Source organism: Rhizoctonia solani, chromosome 9 (genome assembly GCF_016906535.1).
Source record: "Rhizoctonia solani chromosome 9, complete sequence".
Classification (NCBI taxonomy): Eukaryota; Fungi; Basidiomycota; class Agaricomycetes; order Cantharellales; family Ceratobasidiaceae; genus Rhizoctonia; species Rhizoctonia solani.
In genome coordinates, this window is record NC_057378.1 from 934,482 (window position 1) to 960,522 (window position 26,041).

The 26,041-nt window shown below is 47.1% G+C and overlaps 8 protein-coding genes and 2 non-coding genes across 10 annotated transcripts; 5 read left to right on the plus strand and 5 right to left on the minus strand.

Annotated features, from left to right (window-relative positions):
* Window positions 1-1,593: 1,593 nt before the first annotated feature.
* On the plus strand, window positions 1,594-4,853 carry RhiXN_07832 (low temperature requirement protein LtrA; the record flags this gene model as incomplete). The annotated part of the gene is made up of 18 exons (XM_043327648.1): window positions 1,594-1,679; window positions 1,741-1,818; window positions 1,867-2,044; window positions 2,102-2,245; window positions 2,300-2,381; window positions 2,436-2,633; window positions 2,684-2,959; window positions 3,011-3,112; window positions 3,169-3,308; window positions 3,355-3,564; window positions 3,670-3,723; window positions 3,783-3,845; window positions 3,897-3,956; window positions 4,009-4,063; window positions 4,119-4,196; window positions 4,256-4,304; window positions 4,363-4,429; window positions 4,482-4,853. 18 exons carry the CDS (start codon window positions 1,594-1,596, stop codon window positions 4,851-4,853), a joined length of 2,292 nt encoding a protein of 763 aa, XP_043183033.1.
* Window positions 4,854-6,118: 1,265 nt separating this feature from the next.
* RhiXN_07833 (casein kinase substrate phosphoprotein PP28 protein) lies at window positions 6,119-6,957 on the minus strand (the record flags this gene model as incomplete). The annotated part of the gene is made up of 5 exons (XM_043327649.1): window positions 6,119-6,171; window positions 6,219-6,327; window positions 6,378-6,420; window positions 6,472-6,804; window positions 6,851-6,957. The coding sequence occupies 5 exons, from the start codon at window positions 6,955-6,957 to the stop codon at window positions 6,119-6,121; spliced, it is 645 nt and encodes a 214-aa protein (XP_043183034.1).
* A 209-nt stretch (window positions 6,958-7,166) lies between these two features.
* On the minus strand, window positions 7,167-7,273 carry RhiXN_12409. Its single transcript has one exon. It is a non-coding gene; the product is annotated as a tRNA-Thr (tRNA).
* A 583-nt stretch (window positions 7,274-7,856) lies between these two features.
* Window positions 7,857-10,505, minus strand: RhiXN_07834 (spermidine synthase; the record flags this gene model as incomplete). Its single annotated transcript, XM_043327650.1, has 9 exons — window positions 7,857-8,081; window positions 8,132-8,372; window positions 8,420-8,632; window positions 8,680-8,909; window positions 8,956-9,299; window positions 9,347-10,134; window positions 10,192-10,336; window positions 10,389-10,424; window positions 10,478-10,505. 9 exons carry the CDS (start codon window positions 10,503-10,505, stop codon window positions 7,857-7,859), a joined length of 2,250 nt encoding a protein of 749 aa, XP_043183035.1.
* Window positions 10,506-11,778: 1,273 nt separating this feature from the next.
* RhiXN_07835 (transcription initiation factor IIB) lies at window positions 11,779-13,873 on the minus strand (the record flags this gene model as incomplete). The annotated part of the gene is made up of 7 exons (XM_043327651.1): window positions 11,779-12,069; window positions 12,127-12,182; window positions 12,246-13,245; window positions 13,292-13,305; window positions 13,360-13,584; window positions 13,638-13,818; window positions 13,871-13,873. The coding sequence occupies 7 exons, from the start codon at window positions 13,871-13,873 to the stop codon at window positions 11,779-11,781; spliced, it is 1,770 nt and encodes a 589-aa protein (XP_043183036.1).
* Window positions 13,874-16,173: 2,300 nt separating this feature from the next.
* RhiXN_07836 (Chaperone for protein-folding within the ER, fungal) lies at window positions 16,174-16,859 on the plus strand (the record flags this gene model as incomplete). The annotated part of the gene is made up of 3 exons (XM_043327652.1): window positions 16,174-16,311; window positions 16,368-16,444; window positions 16,502-16,859. The coding sequence occupies 3 exons, from the start codon at window positions 16,174-16,176 to the stop codon at window positions 16,857-16,859; spliced, it is 573 nt and encodes a 190-aa protein (XP_043183037.1).
* Window positions 16,860-17,648: 789 nt separating this feature from the next.
* On the plus strand, window positions 17,649-17,720 carry RhiXN_12404. The gene has a single exon. It is a non-coding gene; the product is annotated as a tRNA-Glu (tRNA).
* A 760-nt stretch (window positions 17,721-18,480) lies between these two features.
* On the plus strand, window positions 18,481-20,015 carry RhiXN_07837 (Cellulase (glycosyl hydrolase family 5 protein); the record flags this gene model as incomplete). The annotated part of the gene is made up of 8 exons (XM_043327653.1): window positions 18,481-18,574; window positions 18,625-18,685; window positions 18,737-18,938; window positions 18,992-19,164; window positions 19,214-19,337; window positions 19,386-19,498; window positions 19,553-19,882; window positions 19,937-20,015. The coding sequence occupies 8 exons, from the start codon at window positions 18,481-18,483 to the stop codon at window positions 20,013-20,015; spliced, it is 1,176 nt and encodes a 391-aa protein (XP_043183038.1).
* A 452-nt stretch (window positions 20,016-20,467) lies between these two features.
* On the plus strand, window positions 20,468-22,989 carry RhiXN_07838 (major facilitator superfamily transporter; the record flags this gene model as incomplete). Its single annotated transcript, XM_043327654.1, has 19 exons — window positions 20,468-20,575; window positions 20,623-20,644; window positions 20,692-20,724; window positions 20,775-20,790; window positions 20,841-20,931; window positions 20,988-21,011; window positions 21,078-21,114; window positions 21,169-21,283; window positions 21,337-21,365; window positions 21,417-21,490; window positions 21,547-21,599; window positions 21,659-21,717; window positions 21,763-21,940; window positions 21,997-22,016; window positions 22,069-22,101; window positions 22,165-22,336; window positions 22,412-22,526; window positions 22,624-22,737; window positions 22,837-22,989. 19 exons carry the CDS (start codon window positions 20,468-20,470, stop codon window positions 22,987-22,989), a joined length of 1,446 nt encoding a protein of 481 aa, XP_043183039.1.
* Window positions 22,990-23,579: 590 nt separating this feature from the next.
* RhiXN_07839 (protein phosphatase 2C) lies at window positions 23,580-25,177 on the minus strand (the record flags this gene model as incomplete). Its single annotated transcript, XM_043327655.1, has 4 exons — window positions 23,580-23,665; window positions 23,721-24,048; window positions 24,156-24,587; window positions 24,638-25,177. 4 exons carry the CDS (start codon window positions 25,175-25,177, stop codon window positions 23,580-23,582), a joined length of 1,386 nt encoding a protein of 461 aa, XP_043183040.1.
* Between the last annotated feature and the right edge of the window lie 864 nt (window positions 25,178-26,041).

A 26,041-nucleotide genomic window follows, 5' to 3' on the forward strand; every position in this document is an offset into this window, starting at 1 on the left:
TTAGCTGTTCAAAGAGACGAATGAGTTCTATCCCACCGGATCTACAAAGTAGTTTTTACGTACCTCCACCCTTCTGAGCCTTGCTCACAATCTGGCACCCAACAAACTCGGGGCTCAGCGGGACTTTAAGTTACGCCCCTTGCATGAGATTTCTTGGTGCATATACCAAGAGTTTGATTCAATTGCATGGAGCAAAGCAACAGACAAGAATGGAATAAGTGGATTACTAAAAGAATTTGGATTTACTGGATAAATACTCCAAGGGATTTCGGAAGCCTGTCAGGCTAAATGTATGGCGGTCATTACCCATAGGAAAGGCCAGTGGTTTCAGCAAGTAACCAGCGTCGCTTACGCATAGTGCAAATTGAGGGTATCGGAAACCAATTTTATGCAGGATAGGCTCGAGATCGATGATGAATCATTCCAATGTAAAGGGTCAAGCTCTAACATACATATTCTGAGGTGTGAGTACATAGATGTTACGGTATTGTCATGGGCGACTCGTAGCTAGTACTAAAGACTAAATATGACCTGAAATAACCCGAGGTAGCCGTTAATCGATAGACCAAGAATACAAGAGACCTACAAAGGGAAGCCCGATCACTTCACTACTTGAAGAGAGAACGTAATAATATGCTTTTGTTTGGATATTTATAAGGTTTTCCGCGCCTTATACTGAGATTTTAGCAGCCCAATAACTTCTCTCGCGACTGACACATGTTGCAGAGATAAGATCTGAGCCTTGACCTTGTCTCCGTGTGTAGGTGCATTTACTCTCATATGATCACGTGATTACACTGGCTGGAGCATTCTACAGCTCCACTTCCAACATATCCCGAGATACTACAACATGAGGCAAAGAGAAATCGGAGCTAGTTTGTATGCCTCATATATTTGTTTCCTTAGATGTTGTCAATTTGAAAAGATCCGGTCGATTGCTGGCCACAGAAAGCAACAAATAGATCCCGCCGTCACGTGCTCAAGAGCTTCTCTACTTGGCAATTATCATTCCAGTTCAAACCTCCAGAACCTTCCAACTCTTGACTCTTGACGGACGTCGTTCCGCCGAGCATGCATTAGTCGCTTGACTGGGTCGTCGTTATAGAACAAAACGTGGACTAATGATCATGTTTTCGTTATGACTTATGACACTGGTTTATCCTCTACGGTGGTTATGTTTACCTGTTCTTAAGTTCAAATTTATTGTGAACAGGATAATATAATCAGACGGCGAACATGCCCGTTATCAGGTTCTTTTTTGGGTAAGCGCTTGCACCAGAGCCATGACAACCAACTTCGGTGATGCCGAAATCCCCGAGTTGGGCTGGCGAATTTCGTCGAATCATGACTGCATGTAGTATCAATTGTGGGCTATCGTATGCATAGTATAGAATGTGGGCCTCTGACGTACAAATAGGACAGAGGATATGTAAAATAGTTCACAAAGGGTGGGCGCTTGATGTGGCGATGGAGTGTGCGATTTTGAACTGGGCTGTGTCAGGGTGGTTCCTGGATCTAAACAGATGATGCTTGGCCCTCGTCCCCAATAAATACTTCAGACCGCCTTGCTTCCAGATCACTGCTTTCAACCAGATGTCTGTTCCTCTGTTGCGGGCGCGAAGACAATCCTCTCGGCCTGCCTCCTTCGCCGCTATAAGCAAGGAGGTTGACCCAGAAAAGTAAGGTGACCGACTCTGGTCCGTATCGGTTAACTGACTGATCATTCCGTGTGCTTTTTAGCGAGGACCTGATTCTTCATAGAAGAGAACGGCTAATCCCGTGGAGCAAGTCTCCTTTCTTTGACAAACTCACGGTCGAGTGCGTGTAGTCTGTATTGTTTTAGACCTCTATTAATCACGCCTAAAGATATCGGAAATTGCGGGAGGAACGGCGGCAGTCGAGCTATCATGGGGATGCAAGCACACCTGTTCCAGGGCGCCATGCCGAAACATACGCGGGGATGTTGACAGCGGATGAAATCAAAGATGTCGATAAAAGTAATGACGAAGAGCGCGGAGAACGCCCTCCAGCGTGGCTGGATCTCGTGAGTCTATTAACCTAAACTAGCATCTCAGTCGGTGACGCATGAATCAACCAAAAGTTTTATGATCTAGCTTGGGCTAGTACGTTTGCGAATCTGACCCAGAATAACATGATCTCTGGAGGTGAAGAGTCGATATCATACGCTGTATTCTTTTCTATGGTGTGGTGGATGTGGATTTCTCAAGTTTCATATGATATTCGAGTAGGTGCTGACAAATGGCTGTTTTAAGCAATCACTTATCATCCCGCTTTGTAGTTTTATTCAAACGATTGGTTCCATCGCATCTTCGTGTTCTTACAGCTTTGTACGTTTGGGGCCCTCGCGGCCTTCACGTCAAGTTGGTCTTTTCCCTTACTGGCCTCGGACATAACCTAAATTTAAATTCTACTAGAATTCGATGTCACAGCATTCGTTGGGTCGGATGACAAGGACCCAGTCCAAAAGGCACTCGATGACTTCAATCGTGTATCTCCGAATCAGCAATTGGCCAACGATCTTGCGGAACAACGAATACCCGAGGTTTCTTTCTTTGGTATAGCATTGGTCATAGGTATAAGCCGAGTTTTGCTGTGTATCCAATATATCCGAGGTGAGATTTGGAGTCTGTCATTCCTTGGCATGCCACCAACGTTTTTGTAGTCTGGCTTTATGCACACGATAAACGAGATCCTGCCGTAGTTGTCAAACCGCTTGCTATGTTTATCAGCGCCGGTTTATGGTGCGGTTCCTTCGCCATGCTATTCACAGCACGATACACCAACAATGCTGCTCATATATCAAAATTTATAATGTGGGGCGTTGCGACCGCTATTGAAGTTGCCGGCCATTATTTTGCTCCCCCTGCAGGACACTTGCGAAGCATGGGGAGCTTAACGGCACGACTGGCCACACTCGTCACTATCATTTTGGGTGAAGGTAAATATCTCTTGTGTACCCATAACCAATTACTAATATGACTCGACGAAGGACTGAACGGAATTACCGGCACACTGAAATTTGCCGCCACATCGCTGGGGTTCAATTTCCGTTGCGTTGCTCTGGTCTTATGTACAGCAGTTGTGGTTTACCGTGAGTATTTGCCCCAGGGCTCAATGACGAGAACCAGTGTTTATCTTTGTTTCTAGTTACCTTTTACCTTTACTTCGAAGGCACGCGACCCAGAATTAGCAAGAACCGTCGATCCTTATGGATTTGCCTCCATCTACCCTATATGCTCTGCGTTATCTTGCTTATGGAAGGCTTAAAAAACCTATTGCTTTATACGGTAAGTGAGACCAATAACAAGAGTCCAACCGCTCAATATCCTTCAGATCCTCTACACCTCATTGGAATTCACAATCACAAAATTCACGACTTTCTTGAACGATGCCAACCAAGGAGATCCGAGTCAAATGATAGATACTCTAAACAAGACCATGACTCCTTTTTTGGCCAAGATTGGATTTTCCTGGGACGACGGTTGGAAACATGTTATGGAAACAGCCGGCTCTGGCACCCAAGACGAATTCGAAAACCTTTTTGTGGGTGAGATGTATAGGTTATTAATGAATATAACCGTGCGGGTTTTCAAGGTGAATTATTTGATGTCTGTGGCCCTTGATTGGACACTAAGCTATTATTTGCAGGAATTCGAAAGTGATGACCAATCGCCAGCAACCGAGCTGGCTATCCTTCAATACGTATGTTTTATTCAGAATTATTGGTAACCAGCAAGCCTTACTAATGCAATTTAACCCAGCTCCGTAACGACTCTGTTATTCATAGGGATGTTTTGGATGTTAACCTGCCTGAATTCGGTAAAGTGAGTTGACGTTTTCTACTCAGGGCCTGTTTTTCAACCTATTACTCTTAGGTGTTAACCACTATGGCCGAGCCACATGTCCAAGGTGCCCGGTGGATCAACGCGCTTGCTGTAAGTGCTAGCCCTTTGACGAATTTCTGCTGCGATTTGAGCCATCATTTAGGGTGGCGCACTTATCTGTCTTGCACTTATTAATATTACCCAATCTTGGCCCAAAGGTTTGAGGGTGCCATATCACAATGCGCAGGCTATTTGTTGACTATGGATACTTAGACCGTTACGCGTGGGGTTCCGCCATTTCGCGTTTTTTGAACGGGACGATCTTGCTAACGCTGCTATTTATGAATGTTGGTACGTATGGTTTATCCAGTTATTCAGGCGAAGCATGCTGACATAAAGTAATACGACAGATAGTGGTGATTATAGCATGGCATCCAGTGATGGCGCGATATGGGCATGGTTAGTTGCGGTCATTTGACCAAATCATAAGCTGAGAGTACTTATTCACATTGAATAGGTTGGATTCATTCTGGGCGCTGCCGACTCTGGCGTTCTCGCTCCTGGCGCAAGCCATCGTGGATCACGTATGCCCACTTCTATTCACCCTTGAAATTAGTTTCCTGACCGATTTTATAGATGTTGTTGGTCCTTGCTGTCCGTTCTGCTGACCGAGCACTCCAGCGAACGTATGAACCGAGTATGCTTGATCCACTTCGAGACAGTAAGGACCATGCCTACGATCCGCCGCAACCCAGTGGAGCATCAATCGCCACAACCTATCCCCCTACTCCTGGAACTGGGGGATACAAGAATACTCAGAGTAATTGGCAGCCACCATACGTTCCTCATACACAGCAGCATCCGGTGTATGCTTCACCCTCAGAGATGGGTCATCAGAGCAGCCATGGTTTTGTTGCGCCACCGCCCCCGCCAACGCTACCGTTCCAAGCTACTGGTGGGACAGGTATTCCTCCTGGCGGAATTGTAACTCCGTCCCGCCCGCGTTGAGAAAAATCGCGGCGTCTAAGCAGTGCTAGATATTATTGGGTTTGGTTGACTGAAAATTTGGACAGTCCTGATTGTTTTCTTGCATGTTGAATCTACAGATTTTTTGTTTATGCTAGTTGTGACAAAAGCTTTCTCTATCTCCCAATTATATTTCTCGGTAGGAAGGGTGTATGTAGGTGATACGTAGAACGACATCGGTCCGGTCATTGGGGCGCTGCATGCCGGTGGGAAATAGATTAAAATAAAATAAAAAGACACATCTGCTCGTACCACGGTGGCTATAATTTAACTATAGCTTGAGGCCTTATTTCTCTCAATTAACTTTGGATGATACACGAGAGTCTCGTCAATACACGCATATACAGATCGCAGCTAATGTTTAAATGCACTAGAAGCGGCGAAGAGAAGAATCCGTAAATCAGTTGAGAGCCTAATTAAACACATGGGGCGATACAACTGAACGAGTTCAACATTACACGAGGGGTTAAAGCCATGTATTAAAGGTCAGTCTCGTGTGACAAGTGATAGAAGCAAGAGCATTGTCGTAGCGGGTAATGTTCCTCTAACAATCGTGAAGCTAGTTTGAACGTTGGTTGTAAGCTCTTTGCATACAGTCACTTTTCCAAACCTTCTCAGTAGCCATCACATAGAGTAATGTACATGTGGAGCACTCCCTGGTTTGTTATATCTCGAAATCGCTCAATCTCTTTATTAGATCACGCATCGACGAGATAGCTGTATTCCGAATACTTCAGCCGGTATGAAAACGGATTAAACGCGTATTCGTAATAGACCCATCACAGTTTGTCCATGGCTCCCAACCAGTACAGGAAGGCACTACACCCCAGTGATCTACGGAGCTCTTTTACTCGTGTAAAACTGATTATCCGAGGGTTTCTGTACGAGTTACCAATCACTTGCGTCACAACGCAACTTATAGCATCCACATTCACATGATACATAATCCGAGCGAACAAAACCTAGATGAGTGTTCTTCTCAACTGGTTGTTGTATAATAGTCTTTGTTTTGGCTTGCGGATCTCTAGAAACAATCCTGGTGGTTACATCGATTGAGAATTTCCAGTTACTTATACCTGTACAGCCAATTGGTGATCTGCAAGCATTGCTTCAGGTCAATTGAGTATCAGCATTCATTCAATAATCCATTCGATTATAATATCATCAAATATATGACAATAATAGCTGACCGATTCAATGAAAAAAGGTCCAAGCCGTGAACTAATTAGTGCGCTTACCTATACCTCTCATCGCCGAGATTGTCTTTCTGCCGCCTTCTTCTCGGCATCAGCAGCTCTCTCTACAAAGAGAATAAGAAACTACCTCGATAATGAGCTGAATACATACCTTCAGCCTCTTGCTTCCGCTTCGCGGCCGCAGCCTCCCTCTCGGCACGAATTTTTGCGAGACGGGCCAAGTCACCCTTGGCTTTGTCGGTCTTTCCTTGTACATGAAGCTGTGCAAGATCGTTAATAACTATCGTGGCTTGCGTTGACAGCCACTAACCTTCCAGTATCGATCTTCAGCCTCTTTCTTCTCCTTGGCTTCACTAAGAGAGTGTGCTTGAATTAATAAATCAAATAATTGTAATTCAGCTTACCGTTCACGGCGGCTAAGCTCGCGGGGAGCTCCCATATCCGAAATCGAGATGTTTTTCGTTGGAACATGATTGGGGTTGATCAAGTCCGAGTCGTCTTCGCTGTCTTCTCCGCTACCCTCCTTGATCGTGCCAATTGATTTCCCCTTTTGCTTGGAACCCTGCTGTTTCTTGAGAGCCTTGCGTTCAGCACGAGTCATTTCGGGTTGTGCGGGTTGGCTGGGTCCTGCGTCATCCTCCTCTTCTTCCTCCTCTTCTTCCTCTTCCTCTTCCTCCTCGGATTCATCTCCCTCTTCCTCTTCGCCCTCTTCCTCTTGTTTTTTGCGGCGATTTGCGCTGTGAACCATGAGTAGATTGCAGTCTTACGGTAGAGTCAACTCACCGACGATCAGTGCCACTGGCAACGCCATCGCTATCGAGTACCATGTCTCGAGAGAAAGAGCGGCCTCCTCCACGTTTTTGCTTGAATTTACCAGTGCCACGGACCATGGTGTCAGGCTATGTGGTGGTTCAACGAGAAATTGAAGTGACTCCAAAGTGATCGGCCAATCAGGAGTGATTATTTGATGTACAATTGATCGACCAGGGTCCAGTTGTAAATTCGTCCCACGCCTCCTCATCACTACGGATTTTCAGCCTTCCAACTCGTTTTCAGCCATCCTCAATGCTGTTACAGTAAATTAATTGCGCAAAAAGAATGCCCTCACACCGGATTGAACGATGGACCTCATCATGATTACGTAAGCAATTGATTAAGTAATTACTTGAATACGAGTGATGCGCTCTACCACTGAGCTATAAGGGCTTGTAAAGCTTTTACCAATGTACGTCATATTTTTGTTAATGAACCTGGTATACTAACTGACTAAGTTTATCACTGCTCCAATATCCCTTTGCCACTATTGAATTATGTACTTCGTTGAATAGTTTCTATTATATGCTCCAGCCATGTCTTGAGGTATGACCGACTGGCCTCCTGTTCTACGGACCTCCTCTCTGCATGTTTCAAGGAGCACAAAAGTATGCAAAGCTAAAGCACCACGGAAAAGGTGTTAGGCTTATAGTTACACTTCTGTGACTACATACACGATCCAGCACTGCGGTCTCTGGAACTTGGCAATACTATAACCAAGACGTATATAAACAGATGGTTTCCACTACCCAACCGATACATACCCACTCTTATTGACAGTTTATATCGTCCTGAAGGCATCTTGGTGAATTGAGAGTCAGTTCGAGCAAGAACCCACGGCTCGTAGAGACGTAAAATCTGATATTGAAGCTCTGTCAGTTCATGAGAACTTGCTCCCAAGATAGCACACCAGTCGTAACCACGTTGTATTATATTCAATATTTCTATCTTGAAATTTTTACATGCTCCGATCTATTTAAAGCACCCGCTCGACCATACCTATTCCCTCGGCCTCGAGCTTGGCACGGATCGGATCACATATATCCTTGGTGTATGGTGCGTGCACTCCTGGTTTGTTAAGCGCAGGTTCCCCGTCCAAAAGTAGACGAGTAGCGATTCCACACGGAACACCGACTGTGCGCGCCATAGCGCTATATCCAGCACGCTCGCCATAGGCCTCGAGGGTGGAGGTAATGATGTCCTATATAACCTGTTAGATATTGTTCACGATCATGTAACGCATAGACCCACAGTCTTTCCGTCAGCCCACTCGACAAAGAATTTGTGCTGGAGCATAACCAAGTCACGCTCACCCTCCTCGTAAGCCATCAAGGCCTCGAGGCGCGCGCAGAGTGTGTCGAGAAGGTTGCCGGAGCGAGGCGTCACAATATCAGAAGAGAAAAGGCCAATCCAGCGCAGACCGGAAAGAATACGTGCTTCTTCCGATGCATCAGGGAAGGCAGCAAGCTGCTTGATGCGTTCAACGAGTGCACTGGGAACGCAGTTAGTTTGGCACATATGGTTTCATATTCAACTTACGATTCTTCAGTGGAACCTGCGCCCACAGCCTTGGCAGTGAGTTCAGCCCAAGTAATTTTGTCGCTTTCAATGTAATCTTTCTTGGCGTCATCCAAGAAACCAATGTCGACCAAAGCCTTGATGAATGCGGGGAATCCTTGGAAGCGCAAAGTTCCACGAACAACAGTCTCAGCCTCGGGGATGTTGTACCACTCTCGGAAAGGAGTCGAGTCACTGCAATCTGTTTGAAACAAACCTCTGACTAGGATATAAATACCCACCGGTTAGGATAAGCGACAAAGGCATAAGCAGGGTTGATATAGTATGGCTTTGCGACACCCATCAACTCCTTGCCCTCGATGCTCTTGACCTCACCGTCCTCGTAATACTTGGCGTTGTTGAGTAAAGCCAACAAAACACCACGCGATGACCACGAAAATTTGTACCCGAGAGGGTTATCAGAAGCCTCGGGAGCAGGGAGACCGCCGCAGTAAGATAAGAATTTCTTGATCTATAGACGTATTAGTATGCATGAATTTAGTTAATATATGTCGTACCTTGCCGCCCTTTTCGTGAACCTCGTCAATGGTCTTGACGGCATACAGGTGGTCAATACCAGGATCCAAGCCAATCTCGTTCAAGACAGTGATTCCAGCCTCCTTGGCCTGCTCATCGAGCGCACGCATAGCAGGGGATATGTACGAGGTAGTGACAACGTGCGTCTTTCCCTTGATAGCCGCCTCGATGACCCGAGGGTGGTGAGTATAAGGCACGAGGGAGATCACAAGATCGTGAGCGGCGACCTGATCGTCGAGGTCGGGAGAGCTGACGTCAAGGGAAATTCCAGTAGCACGAGGGAGCCTCTCTGCCATGGCTTGAGCGGACGCGAGCGTTCGGCAAGCTAACGTGCTAGTCAGAGTAATTCCAAATTTATTAAGCTGTACTGACCAATAGTCAGGTGGTTGCGAGGGTCACGAAGGATATACTCGGCAGCGGGACCAGCAACGTAGCCGCTTCCCAAAAGCAAAATCTTGCGCTCTTTTGCGCCGGCCTCGAGGGCCAGCCCAAGCTGAGGACGAATGTCCTTGCCCTCCTTCAGCAAAGAACGTGCAAATTCTGGAAGAACAAAGGCAGCACGATGAACGTCCTGGGTCCAGTACTTGCATCCCTCGAGCTGCCTAACAGGAGTACGAAGGTCACGACCTGGCTCCTTTGCCCCAAGCATGAAACCGATTTGGCCAGAGGGATATGTGGGAATTGTAGTAAAGGCATACTCCGCGACTGGGAAGATATTTCCAACTGTAGCGAGGAGTTCGTTGATGAGGTCAAGGTGGATCCACAAAGCCTCGCCCTGGGTGCTAATATGGCCTCCGGGAGCGAGTGCGTCATGAAGTAGTTGGAAATAAGGCTTCTCAAAGAGCGCCTTGGCGGGGCCTACGGGATCAGAGGAATCAGTGATGATGCAGTCGAACTGGGAGGTGTTTCTTTGCAGGTAGGCAAATCCATCTCCAATATACACTGTTACGCGCTTATCGGCCAATAGATTAGACATATGAGGCAGGTATGTCTTCGAAACGCGAATGACCGCTTCATCAATATCGCAAAGGACGACCTCCTCGACAGTGTTGTGCTTGAGGACCTCGCGGACAACACCACCGTCACCACCGCCAATTACAAGGACTTTCTTTGGGTTGGGATGCGAAGCGAGAGGAATATGCGCAATCATTTCTTGGTAGCTACATATGGATCGATCAGTTATTTTATTGACATCAGCCGAGCAAAGCCCAACGTACGAGAATTCATCACGCTCAGTGCATTGAATGACTCCGTCGAGAACGAGAACGTTTCCAAATGTCTCCGACTCGAAAACAAGAACGTCCTGGTACTTGGACTTTTCAACGTGTAGGATACGATTGACTTTGAGGGTCATCGCCTGGCCTATAAATGACGTTCAGTGCCTGGATCACTTGTCTCTGAACCGCTGCCGTACCGGGCCATTGCGAGTTAATTTCGCGGAACCAGCCGTCTACCAAAGCACGTTAACCAAGATCCGCATCCACCACATATACTTGAACGCACCGACAATAGAGGGATGGGTCAGGACCATTTTGTAGGGATGCGATGTAGCGCTCCAAAAGTTTCGAGTCGATCAGTTTTTGAGGCTGGTCAATCAGGACCCTGAGATCATCTCGTATACGCCATTTTGAAATTAAAATTCAGTCTGCTCTCATCTAAGCGTTGTTCTGGTGCCAATTGCCGGTGCAACTGTCTGAAATGTCCTAGAAAAGGCATATTGAAAAGATAACCAAATCAATTGAATCAGTTGTGATTCTCAGTATACGCGGCCACAGATAGTAGCCCCAAATCTACCGTGTTGCCCTATTTGGCCCACTTCTTAATTTGAACTTGCACATGTGACATGCGGGAAGGATCACTGGGTACGTTTCCGTAAGGGATTTAGAACGGCCAAGCCTTTCTAAAGTGCTCATTTAGAGGTGAGGCCCAGCCTGGATGCAGTGTGCACCGTGGAACTCAATGTGAAATGTGTTGGATACAGATCTAGACGCTGAAGGAGGGGTGTTCTAAATATCTGGACCACCTATTTAGCAGGGGGGGGGGGGTTGACCCCCCCTGCTATTTATTAAGGATGTATTTAGTTATGAAATGACACTTGATTGCGCTGATAAGATAACATCCCGCCAATCTCTTACCTTATCAGGATGTTGATGACTTAAGGCAATTGCATATATTTGTCAAATAATCATTATTTCTTGTCTAAGACACGGGATAGGGGCCGTTGTCAACAAATAGCAAGCGCCCCTATTGCAGCTGTCTCCAACCAACTATCACGTATGCTTAGCTGCAATGTCTAGCACAAATCCTTTGTCTATCTCCAACGCAACTCATGGCCAGAAAGGCAAAGATTGTGCCTCCACTCCATCTAAGCCGCCCTTGACTTCCGCACCAAGCAACGTGGATGTACTACATATATATACAACTTCAATGGCCCAAGAGGTGTATTTATTAGGTCTCACGCATAGAATCAATATTTCAATTATGATTTTAGAAGTAAAGTCTATTTTACATGGACCATTCCTTACGGAAAGGCAATACATGAGGTCCAAGCGCTAGCACAGCCTCCGCCGTGCGGGCCAAGTCCGTCCCGTCCCGACGGACCAATTTAGGACGACGAATTTAGAAGAAATCCTTACGGAAACGTACCCACTGAAAGGCTATAATTTTTTTTATAATAAACATCCACATGAGTTCATATCGGTTGGAAAATCGTTCACTCTGAGTACCTACGCCTGTACATGCTAGTACTGCACTGTAATTCTCTTGGTCCAGCAATAAATATATGTAATGTTGATTTGATTCATTCAAACCTCCTCCTGATACCCTTCGTCAATGTAGTAATCTATGTCTCCATCCCCGTCATCATATTTTTCATTGTCATCATCCTTGTCCTCATGCTCTTCTACAGTTTCCGATACCTTGGGCTTATTCTTGGATTTGTTTGATTCACTCGGCTTCTCGAATAACTTTTCTACAGCCGCATAGTTGATCCTTCGGGAAAATGTTCTTTTCTTCTGCATCAATGCTCGCGCCGCTTGAGCGGGAGTTTCTCCACTGGCTGTAGTCGAATCTCTAGGCTTTTGACGTTTGCGAGTCTGTAAATGAAGCAAGTTTTATATCAAGAATAAAAGTGGAGGGATCGTCGTTCGAACCTTGCGACTTTTCTGGCGCTTATGTTCAGTTCCTTCTTCAGCATCTAACCCTTTCACTAAAAAGCAACACGATCAAGTCAGAAAGGAATCAACCATACAAATCAGAAACGAGCACTTACTTGCAATTCTCTCTAAGTAGTCTTTGTTGAACTCGACCCACATCCGTGTTTTCTTCCGCACTTCCTCTTCAGTAAGGATAAAGGCATCGAGTTCTTCATCATCAAGATTGTTCAAGTCATCTGATTGCTCTGCTTGAGCAATACGTGCAGCTTTCTCTCTTTCGGCATGCTGAAGAACGGCAGTGAGGCGAGAACCCTCGGGATCATTAAGATACTGCTCGACTTCTGCAGTCATCTCTTCATCAAATGTATCGTCCGTCTTATATTCCTCTCCTTCGTTCTTTTCAAACCCATCCCTTCCATCGCCCCCTTCGTTTTTGTCCTGATTAACAATATCGTTGAATGCAGTCTGCTCGTCGTCATCAGAAGGATAGAATAGTGGTGCCTCTGTCTTTCCATTGGTCGGGTGGTCCAAACCGAGTGAGACAATCCCCTTACTCATATCAACGGTCGCGGTAGCAGGTTCGGAGCTCGCTTCATCATCGTCATCGTCATCATCCTGAGTTCGTTTCCTCTTTCCAGAGGGTGTTGATAAAACCCTCCCTTTCCCTTCCTTGCCCTCGTGCTTCTGCTTCTCCAGGCCCTTTGTAAATGAAGGAGGATCGGCCGCCTCCTCGAGCATAACGTTACGAAAATCATGCATAGTAAGCGCAGCGCTTGGAGTGGTCTTAAATTCTTCAAGACGCTTCTTGACTGTCTCGTCGCCAATCTTGACAACTTGAACTATTTCTTGAATACTTCGACGAAAATTATTCATACGAGCAGCGAGGAGCAGGCAGGCACCGCATATCCCTGCCGGACGTCGACCATGTGTCATCCAGTCTCGAGAGAACCGGGTAACTAGTCGGGTCGCATCGACAACAACTTTGTTTGTTTCTTCACCGAATTCGAGTAAAGCAGCAAAACGAGCGATTAAATGAGCGGGGTCGATGAGAGGTAAGTTAATTTTGAGCTCTCGAACTAGCTTGAGGTAATAGGCACCCAAGACAAAGACGTTGACCTATATTCGCCATGGACCCTGGTGAGTACAAACAAAAATTTCTGACCAGCATAAAATAACCTACACGAAGCATATCAGAAAAATCGATCAGCATATGTCTAGTACCAGATGTACGACAAGCAATATATAGGCAAACCGCGGCGACATATTCCGATTTCCGCCCTTTGATAAACCTATGAGAAATAGCTAGGTTGTAGTAGCGTTGTGCCTTTTCTACAATATGTTCGCCGAGATGAAGCGCTGATGATTGTTGCCGGATGAGCATACGACCATGGGCAGCTGATTGCTCTCCTGGCTCTGAAGACCCATGTCCAAAGGCTCCGCCAGTATGAGCCCGAGCTAAGGATGAGTCAGAGTTAGACTGACAGGGACCAGTAACCGACATTACTTACTCTGTCCCAATGCCACGAATGACCCATGTGCGATAGCAGCACCCGATGCACTTTCCCCAAACGTGACTTCTGCAACAATACGGTTCTCCTCTACCAAAGTTCCGCATTGGTTACAGAATCCGTTTCCTGCTGCTTCATTGTATTCGATCACGCCTCCGCCGCATTCTGGACATAATTTAGCCTATAGATAGTACATCAACGACCAGATTGCTCGCTAGAGCAACCATACTTACCATGATCTATAGTCTAGAGGATAACACGGAGTCTATTATAGCGTTCCCAGGGTTCGTATGGGCCACCACAATGCAATCCGAGTACAAGTCATAGGTCGTCGCAGAATTTGAGTAGCTTTAGGGTGTATTTGAAATTCAAGATGAGTCAGGAGTGGCTATGTTTACTTATGACAACCAATTGAGAAAGCGGAACCCAAGCCCCATGAACTATAACAACTATTTTCATTGAGATTGGTGTATAATTACAGTACTCACCGAGGTAATAACTCTTATCAATTATTAATATGTACTGCCCGTAACTGGTGCGTCGACATTTGTTGTTTGGCCCATTCTCGCCGGTTTATTTCCCTACGCATAAGAGAAAATGGTTTTCTCGATTGGGGACGGAAACTTTAATGGTATCTTTATCTTTTTATATTTTGCGCTCTATTTGAGGGTTACTAGAAAGCTTTGTAACTTTATTCGAAAGAGCCATCCCCTTCCTCCTGATGTATATATCTACCATAATAGTTACTATGAAATAACCGAAAGGCCTGTCGCATCAGGGAACTTCTCCTTCCTTCTTTGTATCAATACCTTTACATCTACTTATCTACTTAGAAACGCCGCCTTGGTAAAAATTCCACTTGAAAAGATCTTGCTTATATAGGCCCCGTTCTTGTGTGGAACCCAAGTTCCGGTTAGCTACACTCCAAACTAAATTTGACACGGCGAAACTAATAACCCCATACTCACAGTTATCCTCTCGGCCGTTCCGAATCATCTCGACTATCCGGATTATTCGAGATCCAGTCACTGTATGTGTGGATGTTTCGGAAATATTACCCACTGGTTATTTCCTGGCTCAAAATTACGGTAAACAAGCTATGCAAGTGATGACTTTCATCTGGCACTATTACTATCAAAGCGGGACACCATTTAGTTTCTTTCTCGTTAGGTCGCAGAAAAGATCTTCTAAGGCCTATTAATGGACCCGTCCTTGAAGATCTTCCAAACACTATACCCGCCCCTTCAAGCTCTTGTGTCGCTGCATTTGATAGGCCTGAGTACCTGGATGCCAGCATCCCTGCTTGAAATATATACATTTCTTGACCTTCCATCCGAGTGACAATTGTTCCTGATTGTTACAAGCAGCCTCTCTATACCACAAGCTATTTTGTCCGACGCTGTTGTAACGAGATAAGTTACGTGCTGTTATTTTTCAAGCGTTCAAGTCTACCGCCTAAAGTAATACCCATGAGAAAAACTGGATATGGTTGACATTTCATGGACGGTTGACTTTAGACTTATGGGTGCATGCATGGAACCGAGGCGAATGCAGTGCTCTTAGCAACACGTCCACGGGTATGTTGACCTGAATGTTCGGATAATCGATGATTCATGTTAAGAAGTATGTATACCAGGTACACCAATACATTTTTTTCCGGGCTATGCATTCAGTCCTTGATGTGCCAGTACCAAGAATTTGCAATCAACGGGGTGTCGAGCCCGCGTTTGCCACCCGGTACGGACCACGAACGGTGGGTCCATGGATGTCAAGCGCGATTTGGGCAACTATTAGGTAAGATTCTTTGACCCAGTTACACCGTGAACGATCCATGAGAAGATCCATCAATTAGGTTACCTAGGCATGGGGAGCATCTAGACAGGCAAAATGGTTGAAACAAACACTATTCCTAGTTAGTAGGTCAAAGGTATCGAGGTTACAGGTCAGGCTATACTCTATACGATTTTAAAGGGAGAGTAAGGTAGAACCCAAAGGCATGGATCCTTCTGGTACTGAGATTCGCGTCCTATATGCGGTGCGGTGGCAAACTTCATCCACTACATCCATGGTCCCGCAGCCTCGGCTCGTCTCTGGATGTTATCCGACTGTAGATTTTCGGATTCACTATGCGAGTTTCTCGTGCTTTTGGAATTCCTTGTTCCATTTTTCTTTTCTTTTTGGAGGTGTGGTACCTATTCGAGGGGATAGATTTCTTGCTCCTTGGAAGGGGTCACTCGACCAGATAAGAATGTTAGCTAAGTTGAAGTTAACTAGCAAATTGCAACATCCATGAACGTCTCGTTACTTGCATAAATCAACAGTAAGGTTATTCAAAGGTCAGCGCCCCTACCAGTGCTGCAATGTTTGATACCCGACGGCGCCGTACGGTTCTTTCTTATGGCCGCGGGCATCATCCCCGAACATGGATTTTGTCGTGGATAAGCTTCCTGTTTCCTTGGCTCTTTGTTTATAAATCTGCTCGCACTGGCTTTCTACCTCACCATTCCTCAGACTTTTCACCGCTCTAAAACTCAATATGTTACTCTCTTCTCTTTTTGCTGCAATTGTTGGTGCTCCACTTGTCCTTGGGCAAGGTGCTTTTGACAAGAGTCATAAGATGACCTACCTTAAAGGCACCTGGAGCATCAGCGACAAAAATGTCCCCGTTGGACCAGTGAGTAACTTGTTCAAGTCTTGTCTTGATATAAACTTACCATGAGCTTCCAATAGACCTTTGTAAACCCGGCTGAGAACAAATTCTTTTTCCCCACGGAATACAAGAACACCACCAGCAGGACTTATTCTTTGTACGTTGTTTTATATTTATCAGACTGTTACTCATACTTACAGTTGCACATATCAAGCACTGATGATGGATTCTGGGAATACTGCGCATATGTAGCGCCACACGTCAGCTCAGATAATTGCACCAGTGCTCTATTCATCTACCAGCACGGAACCTACGAGTTTCTCTCGAACGGTTCGATGGCGCTCACTCCTTTTGCGAAGGATGGTCGCTTCCAAATGGCAGACTCCTGCAAGGAATCCAACGGAGCTACTCCATACAACTACACGGAGCTCATGGTGACCTGGAGTATCGATATAGACTATGGCACCGCACCTGTATTGAACCTTCATGAGGCGAACTGGGAGCAACCTCAGAACCTCACTCTGGCGTATAACCCTCCACAGATGCTTCCTACTCGGCCATTGACCAACTGATTGTATGCATTCAAAGCTTTGTTGGCCCATTGGGGTCCGGGCGTTTGCTAGGATGGATCCAGAATAGAAATAGTGTGATTGCGAGTGGATTATAGAGTTTGTGATATCGTTTTTATATGCGATTTATATATCTATATATGCTTTGCTACACCAAATTCCTCGCCTGACACCATAACCATAATCCTACGTAAGTGAAGCGCTGCGTAGACAATCAAATCCACGTACTTGTTTGACGGAAATTGACTGGTCAATGGATTCTATCATTCATCATCATTTGTGTCAGCGCTATGAGATCTATACGGATCAATTTGCTGTATTCTTCGGTACATAGTGGGAGTATATACTTCTTGTTTGTCATTGCTGCCCTTTTTCACGCTTAATTTACGTCTTGATACTCAAATCATAGCTGCATGTAATCGTAGTTTGCTCTTAATGTGATTACAACTTCTATTCTTCTACGATCATGAAGATTAGTGCACAATCTGCTTTTACCCGAGTATTGTAGGGTCGACTTGCAATAGGGTTTACTCCTATTTAGATTGTTCTCCGCAGACTTGTGTTGTTGATAGGCAGTGCTTCCTCATCTTTGACAACTATGAAGAGTGGTGGCTGATGATACACATTGTAGCTGAGGCGACGAATTAGGAAGCCGTCTTGAATGCATGCAGACTACTTGGAACGAGCTATTGTACAGACGGACTTGCCCCCGCAAAAGTACTCCCATTTGGTCCAGTTTCAATGTCCTATATGGGTTCCATATACAGTGGCCTGAAACACTCATAATCTCAATCCGATATGGTGTAGTGGCTAACATTATCGCCTCTCACGCGATAGCCCTGGGTTCGATTCCCAGTATCGGAGACTTTTTGTCTTTTAGAAACACATTTGCATATACAATTTTGCGCATCTCCATTCGAGTTCACCAACAAGGGGGTTACAAGGCTCAGCAATTTAATAAAACGCTCATATAATATATCCTCGCTGGCGCTTCAGCCCGCGGCATTTGATTATCAAACCACGTGGCCAACAGATCAAACGCTATTTCATCAGGAGGACAACAGCCACGGCCTGACCCGATCTTGGCCACTCGGAACATTGCAACAACCACGCGGAATGTTTTCTCATATAGGCTTATTTCTCCGCGATACTCAACGGCACCTCATTCCCATGGACCTCCGTCTCGCTGAGTTTTCGGCGACAAACACAGTGAGGGACGTGTTCTTGCAACCAGTCGGAACTTGTGCCGAGTCTCGTGCTAATTGGATCGGGGAAATGCATATTGTCTTGAGTATAAGAAGTTGACATCAGACCAAATGCCACTGTTCTCGTGTACCTCTTGCGGAACCCACCGAAAATGGAATTCTCGCGATAATCGATTTCGTTGGGCATATGATCTGGAGTTGCGACCTAAAATGGAATAATCTCATTTCATCGAAATGGATTGTTGCATTCTTTGTAGTATCGCTTAGAGGCTGAGCCCCCCGCCGCAGCCCACGACAGCTATAATCCATATCAACTGGATCGAGTTCCTCCGAGGTATAGCGAGCCAACGGTATAAAATATAAATGGGACCACGTCCTGCAGCCAGAAGTAGCTCTTTTACGAATTTCTACAATCCATCATGAAACGAGTTGCATTGTCTGCATTGGCTGCGGCCGGATATGTTGCTGCTCAAGCTCCCGCGTACGCCCAGTGCGGTGGTCAGGGTTGGACTGGTGAGTACTGCATCTATGTTACGAACCTATTTCTGATTCAATTGTCTTAGGCGCAACAACTTGCGTCTCTGGATTTACCTGCACCGTCTCAAACCAATGGTACTCGCAATGGTAATAATCAATTAACCTTATGAAATTCTATATCTAACTGTATCCGCTCAGTCTTCCCGGCACTGCTTCACCCTCTTCTACCACCAGTGCCCCGACCTCGACTCCTACATCTGGCACTGGGGTATGCAGTGGCGCCACACGCACAAAGTTCAAGTACTTTGGTGTAAACCAGTCTTGTGCGGAGTTTGGTGAGGGTAAATGGCCTGGTGTCTTGAACACCGACTACATTTGGCCCGCAACTAGCTCTATCGATGTAAGTCAATCAAATTTAAAGCGTGTCTGAATAATACTTATTCTATGAATTAGTATTTCTTGGGAAAAGGGATGAACACTTTCCGTGTTGCCTTTACCATGGAGCGCATCTCTCCTCTTGCTAGTGGACTCACTGGAGCATTCGACGCTACTTACCTAGGTGACTTGAAAAAGACAGTTTCCTACATTACTGGAAAGGGTGGCTACGCTGTCATTGACCCCCACAAGTAAGTTTAGTAGTTACCTGGAAAACTGCTCCTCTAATCATGTTTCTAGCTTTATGCGCTATAATCACAACATTATCACTTCCACATCTGATTTTCAGACATGGTGGAAGAACCTTGCGGCCGAGTTCAAAGATGACAAGAACGTCATATTTGACTTGCAGAACGAACCATGGGTACGTAGATATGCCACCATACGAGTACGTTACTGACTCTTTCTTTAGGGAATAGATGCCTCGGCTGTCGCTCAGCTGATGCAAGCCGGAATCAATGGTGTTCGTTCTGCAGGTGCTACCAGCCAACTCATCCTTGTCGAAGGGACTTCCTGGACTGGAGCGTGGAGTAAGCCGTGTCTCTTTGACGCTCGTGTCTCATACTTACCATCCTCTAGCATGGACGTCGGCTCTGGAAACGGCGATGCTTTCAAGAACCTGACGGATCCCAACAACAACTTTGCCATCGAGATGCACCAATACCTTGATACCGATGGCTCTGGTGCCACCGGAAACGGGGTCTGTGTTTCCTCTACTATTATGACCGAGCGTATTGCTTCTGCGACCCAATGGCTCAAGGACAACAACCTCAAGGGCTTCCTTGGAGAGCTCGGAGGCGGTTCGAACGATGTTTGCATCAATGCCATCAAGGGAGGATTGTGCGCTATGCAAGAGTCGGGTGTGTGGATTGGCGCTCTCTGGTGGGCTGCCGGTCCGTGGTGGGGCGAGTGAGTATATCTTATATTAGAATAATGTATATATGCTAATATATTTTGTGATAGCTACTTCCAATCGATCGAGCCTCCAAACAGCCCTGCTGTCGCGAGAATTCTCCCCGAAGCGCTCTTGCCTTTCCTCTAAATGTTCACTGGTTATATTGGTCACTGGCTCCCGTGTATATAGTGCACTCGTCCGATCACGGTCGGATCGACTTGCAATCATATCTGGTTTTCCTCTAGAACTATAGAAGGCGATTAAACCCGGGACCGATAAGCGTTTTTGATTAGCGATTTTATGATCACGTGTCTTTTTGTTATCTCGCTTCCTGCTCGTGTGAATATTTTACCCACCCCTGGATGGACTACAGGAAATCTTTCGCGCCTTGTGTTTTCCGGACACTGACATGCGATAGTCTGCATCTTGAATTATTTTGACATTTATATCAATTTTTGAGATCTCGAACGGAGCCTATTCGGACGGTATTGCGGTTATTAGACAAATTAAAGTGAGTCAGCGTAGATTGACGCAATAATGAGCAGTGAGCGTCGGGGCTAACTTTGCCTTGCTTTCTACAACCAGGTTCTGCCAGAACGATGAGCCCAAAAATGAAGGAAAAAACTATCGACGGATTCGACTCAGTCGAGACCTCTCCAGACCATTCAGAAATAGATCTGCAGTTTGAGAGGCGTCTCATTCGTAAAGTGAGTCTGCCGCATCGACTTTTTTGTAATGTACTAAAATCCTTCAGATGGACCTGCGCGTCTGTCCTTGTAAGTCGATAGACTTATCTCTAACCAATAAAAACTCATTCGCGTAGGGGTAATGCTGGTATACCTTGTATCATTTCTCGGTGAGTCCTAGCCACTCTTGCAAACAGAAGTATCCATAACGATCAAATAGACCGAGTTAACATTGGGTACGTACTTCTTCCGACTCATAATTACATTCTTACCGACTTGATTATAGAAACGCACGCCTATTCGGGCTTGAAGCCGACCTCGGAATGGCCGGCTCGCAATACCAAACGGCCGTAAGCGTCTTGTTTGTCACATACCTCGTAAGCACATCCCAAAATTGATTGATTCGCGTCGAGACTGATATAATTCGGAACAGCTGTTCGAGGTTCCAAGCAACCTCGTAAGTCGACGTCATGGCTCCACCAAAACGTGGCGCTCAAAAAAGTTGATCGTCACTCTTTGTTAGGTCATCAAAAAACTCAGACCATCACGATACGGCAAGTGTGGTCTAATCATCGAGGTCTAGAACCTGCTAATTGAAACCTCCTTGGCTCCAGTCGCGTTTATCACATTTGCGTGGGGAATCGTAGCCACGCTCACCGGAATCGTCCAATCGTACGGCGGATTGATAGCATGCAGACTCATTCTCGGACTCTTCGAAGCTGGATTATTGTAAGTTCTTCAACTTTAACCCCCCGCGTACACGCGTTCATTTGTGATCCCAGCCCGGGGATGGCCGTTTACCTTACGTTTTGTGAGTGTGCCGACTCGTGTTCCACACTCGACTCCTATTAATTTAATGAAGGGTACACGCGAAAAGAGCTCGCGCTCCGAATTGGGTATTTGTTCGTTTCGTCGGCGCTAGCTGGGGCATTTGGGGTGCGTTGACGATTCCGTTTTGGATGCGCGAGGAATGACGTCGAGCGGGGTGTTAGGGATTGTTGGCGACCGCGATCGGACAAATGGATGGGGTGGCTGGACAGAGAGGGTAAGTCCGCGGACATCACAGCACAACGATCGGAAATTGAATTATTTATCTGTGAGCAGGTGGCGGTGGATTATCATCATCGAGCAAGTCATGTTTCCCGCCTATGGGTCTCGCGAGAGTCATTAACATGTGTTGAAAAGAGGACTTCCTGCAGTTCTTTTAGGCCTCGTAATCCCATTTGTTCTACCCGACAGTCCGGATACGGCACCATGGCTCACTCCAGCTGAAAAGGCATACATCCGAGCTCGCAAGTTGCGCCAACAAGGCGAAACGGCCGACGCCCAAAAGTTCCACTGGAGCGACGTTCGTAAATGCTTTATGGATCCCAAGGTATATGCATTGTGAGTTTCCGGGAACCGCATTTACTCGTGTTCATATGCTGATGGGATTGAGGTAGCGCAGCAGCCCAATTCGGATGTGACACGATGCTGTACGGATTCAGCACCTTTTTACCGACGATTATTCCCAGTTGGGCAGATGGAACGCTACGCAAACTCAACTCGTGCGCTCGCCCTTTCTCTCTCAAATAACTAGGAGCTAATCGAGAAAAACCCTCAGTTGACAGTTCCGTGTTATTCTGGCGCAATAACGTACCTCGTCATCGCCTTTCTTTCGGACCGATACCAGATCCGAGGATGGTTCTGCGTAGCTGGCGGAGCGGTATCTGTGCTCGGGTACATCATCCTGCTTGTGCCCGTTTCGTCGGGCGTGCATTACATGGGATGTTTCTTTGTTGCGTGAGTCAACAATTACCTTGCCTTGGGCCAATACATCAACAACATTATCTGACTTGGGACCGATGGTGAATACAGAATGGGTCTCTACGTCGTGGTCGGAATCCCGCTCAGCTGGCTCCCGAATAATATACCCCGGTACGGAAAACGAACGAGCGCGACTGGGTTCCAGCTCATGATCGGCAACGCATCGGTATGCGCCTTTTCCCCAATTTCCTTTCTAACCTAGCCAAAAAAAAAAAAAAAAAAAAAAAAAAAAAAGTACACAAGGCTGACGACTAGAGTAACAGGGCGTCATGGCCCCCTTTTTATACGCGACCAACGAGAAACCGCGTTATATCCGAGGACACGCGGTGAGCTTGGCCATGGTCGCGTTCGCGAGCGCTGTCTATGCTGTACTCGCGGTAAGTTGCGTCCGCTTTCCCGTTCTACCATTCGACGACAACTCGGATATGGGTTGATGTTGACGGAATATGGACTGATTAATGGGTGGGAACTTGAAGGTTGTCTATTCGCGAATCAATGCGCGCCGATCAACGGGTAAAGAAGACTATAAATTGGCGGGCAAGACGGACGAAGAGGTCGATGCGATGGGTGACGAGTCGCCCCGGTTCAGGTGGGTCCCATCCTTCGATTGCCTTGGCGAGACGAAATGAAAGCGCGCATATGTGCTGACGTCGATGGCGTTGTTGTTTTAGGTACATGATTTAAACATCAAGTGCGGGGGGGGACGGGACGGATAAGCCATGACGTATGGGGCTAGGGGGCGTATCGGGACAAATATAAATTGAATCGGGTGAAAGGGATCTCGGTTTTGGGTGACACGATTGCACACGGGGAAGAGTGGAGAGTGGTTTGAATTAGATACTAAAAATAGATATGATACATTCCGCAATAATAGCGACCCGGCCCGCGTGCCAACACTATATAGTAATCGAAATACCACGGACAAAAAAATCACGATGAATAAACTAATCGATTGGACGGGTTCATGATAAACGATACACATACGACAAACACGCACGCAAGCAGACTATTGAACATGGGACTTGGCTGGGAAAAAGAGATAAAAAGACAAACAAAAAGTAATAAACCCCATAGCGAGTGATAAAATGACGGAGACGATGATGCGATTGAGTGTGTGTATGGATGATGCAAGCGAGATGAACGAGACGGAGAGAGGGTGGAGATGGGCTGCATGGCTTTTAGTGTGAGGTGGTGATATGTACAATTTAATCTGGGGGGGCTATGAATGGGCTGGTGTGGGTATCGGCGGTGTCGAAGGAGCGGCCAGCGTCGGACCTCGTACAATCGCCACAACCACACTTATGTCTGTCCGAACACCATCAGCACCCGCCCATGCACAAGAAGAAAAACTCAAGCCCACCATCCATCTTGCCGCCTCCAAAGGAAACGCCCGCGGCACGAGCCCTAGCGCCAAAGGGAACATCGGCCTTGCCCTGAGCCGCCTTTTTGGCTCTCCTGGCCAGGGCTTCTCCCAGCACCTGCGGGTTCACGTCTTGGTCTCCGCTGAGGATTTGAGAGAGCTGGAAGCGGGAGACTTCGGACAGGACTTCTTCGTCCCATAGATTGTCGCCCAGGCCGTCCGAGGCGAGGATGACAATGTCGCCGGGGACAACCTTGGATTTGATGAGCTGGGCGTCGGCGCGTGGGGTAGTAGACGAGTGCGGGCCCAGTTGGTAAGGAAAGTTGAACTGGAGAAGGAAAGATCAGTACTCTGATAGGGGCGAACCGAGAAGAGTAATGGGGGGACGCGCGGGGAAGAGGTGCGATAGATGATCACCCAAATCGATCGACTCACACTGTGCTGCATGTCTTCGCTCCTGAGAACAAACTTTCCATCCCTGACGACGGCAAGCATACAGTCGCCCAAATGGGCAACCGAGAGCTCACCGTCGCGTAGGATAGCGACGAGAGCGGTGCTAGATCCGGCAATGCCGGTAGCACGAAAGGTGGCGACTGTGCGTTCATAGGCGAGATGGAGGACGTCACGAGGGGAAATCTCGGGTTCGAGCGAGACGGATTCGAGGACGGAAGCGAGGTGAGAAATGTCGTTGTCTGTGCTGGGCGAGCGCGGGGTGAGTGGAGGCGAGGGATATGCGTCTTGCGGGCGGCGGGGATTTGCAATCTCGTTGGCGCAGTTGTGCATGAGCATGCGTGCGAATCGGGCCGAGTCTGCGCGGAGATGGTGGTGTGCCCATCCACCCACACCGTCTGCCACTCCAAGGGCATCCTAGCCATGAATGAGCAAGGGAAATAATGAATATGAATGAGATGACTCACTGGTCTGACAAAGTAGCTGTCCTCGCCCACTTGGACTGCCATGTGCAGGTCCTCGCTCTCCGACTTGCGCTTTCCAAGCGGCTTCTTGGGGATCCCATATGCACCGCACTCAAAGGTCCACGGGACGACATCCACCTCGGGCTCTTTGCGCACAACAGGCTCTCTGCCCACACGGATCAGATCCCACGGACCAGGCCCGACGTCGATCCCCAGCGCAAGTGGGAAACACGCAGCATCCAGCGGTGGGCACAGCCACAGCGGCGGGGGGATCGAATACGTCGGTGTCTGGCTCGCATTCCCGATCCATGCCGTCTGCGAGGTGTAGTACGGTGCTGGCAGTGTCGTTGCTGGAGACCCCGAGGGCTGCTCGCTCTGCTGCGATTGGCCAGTTGGCTGTTGGTAGGGTACTTTGCGCGGAGACGGGCGCGGAGAGTGCGAATAGTCGAACATGATGTTGGGCAGATAGGTTTGTGGGAGTGCCGATGCCGTGTACAGCGACCGCGCACGCTTCACCACCGCCGTCTTGATGTGCTGGTTCATCATCATCCACCCAGTGCCCAATTCCCTAATCTAATGGTCCCAGCGTATATTGATCAAAGAAAGAGAAAAACAGAGACGTGGAGATTAAGAACAAACGGCCCACACCCACAGCATATCAATCCCGCCAAACCACTCATTGCAAATTTCAGGCGCTACAGTATGTCATCGGACCGTTCCGGCTTCTCTCTCCCAATCCCACCCACCGCAATTCTCCCTGATGCCCCTGACACCCATACATGTGATTTTATGCCCTACTGATTACGAAACCTATACAGGGATGGACTACTATCTATTCCAACGACAATAGATTGGGACAAGACACACAAAGATGGAAATGTGGGAACCCAACCCTCTCTCCTTCTCCAAACCTTGTCAGCTACTGGTATATAAAGTTGTACCTAGAACACACACAATCGGTTAATTCCGGCCATGTCGGCTCCATGACTCACCTCGACAGCAAATGAGGAATCGCAGACAGCTGGGGTCCGTATCTAGAAAAACCACGCGTGGGTCCGAGTCAGTACATGAAAGAAAAAACGTGTTGACAAAATAAAAACAAGTAAATAAAAATGATGTGTGTATGTAATCCACAGCCCGCCAATCAACATCTTTCCCAAGAAATAGGAAATAGGAGCGCTGTCACTGGGCGTGGGACGACACGCGCCAACCCTGTTGTTGTTCCTACCCATGCATACCACCAACCTTTCTTCTATCTGCTCGTTATCCCCGGTAATCCAACTTTAAGTCCAGAAATAGCCCGTGTTGGACACTCAGAGTGGTGCGGTACGATAGGTTGGGGTGGGGTGGAAGATAGCAAGGAAAAGGACGAGGGACAGGTCAAGGGACGGATACGGGCCAATCCCA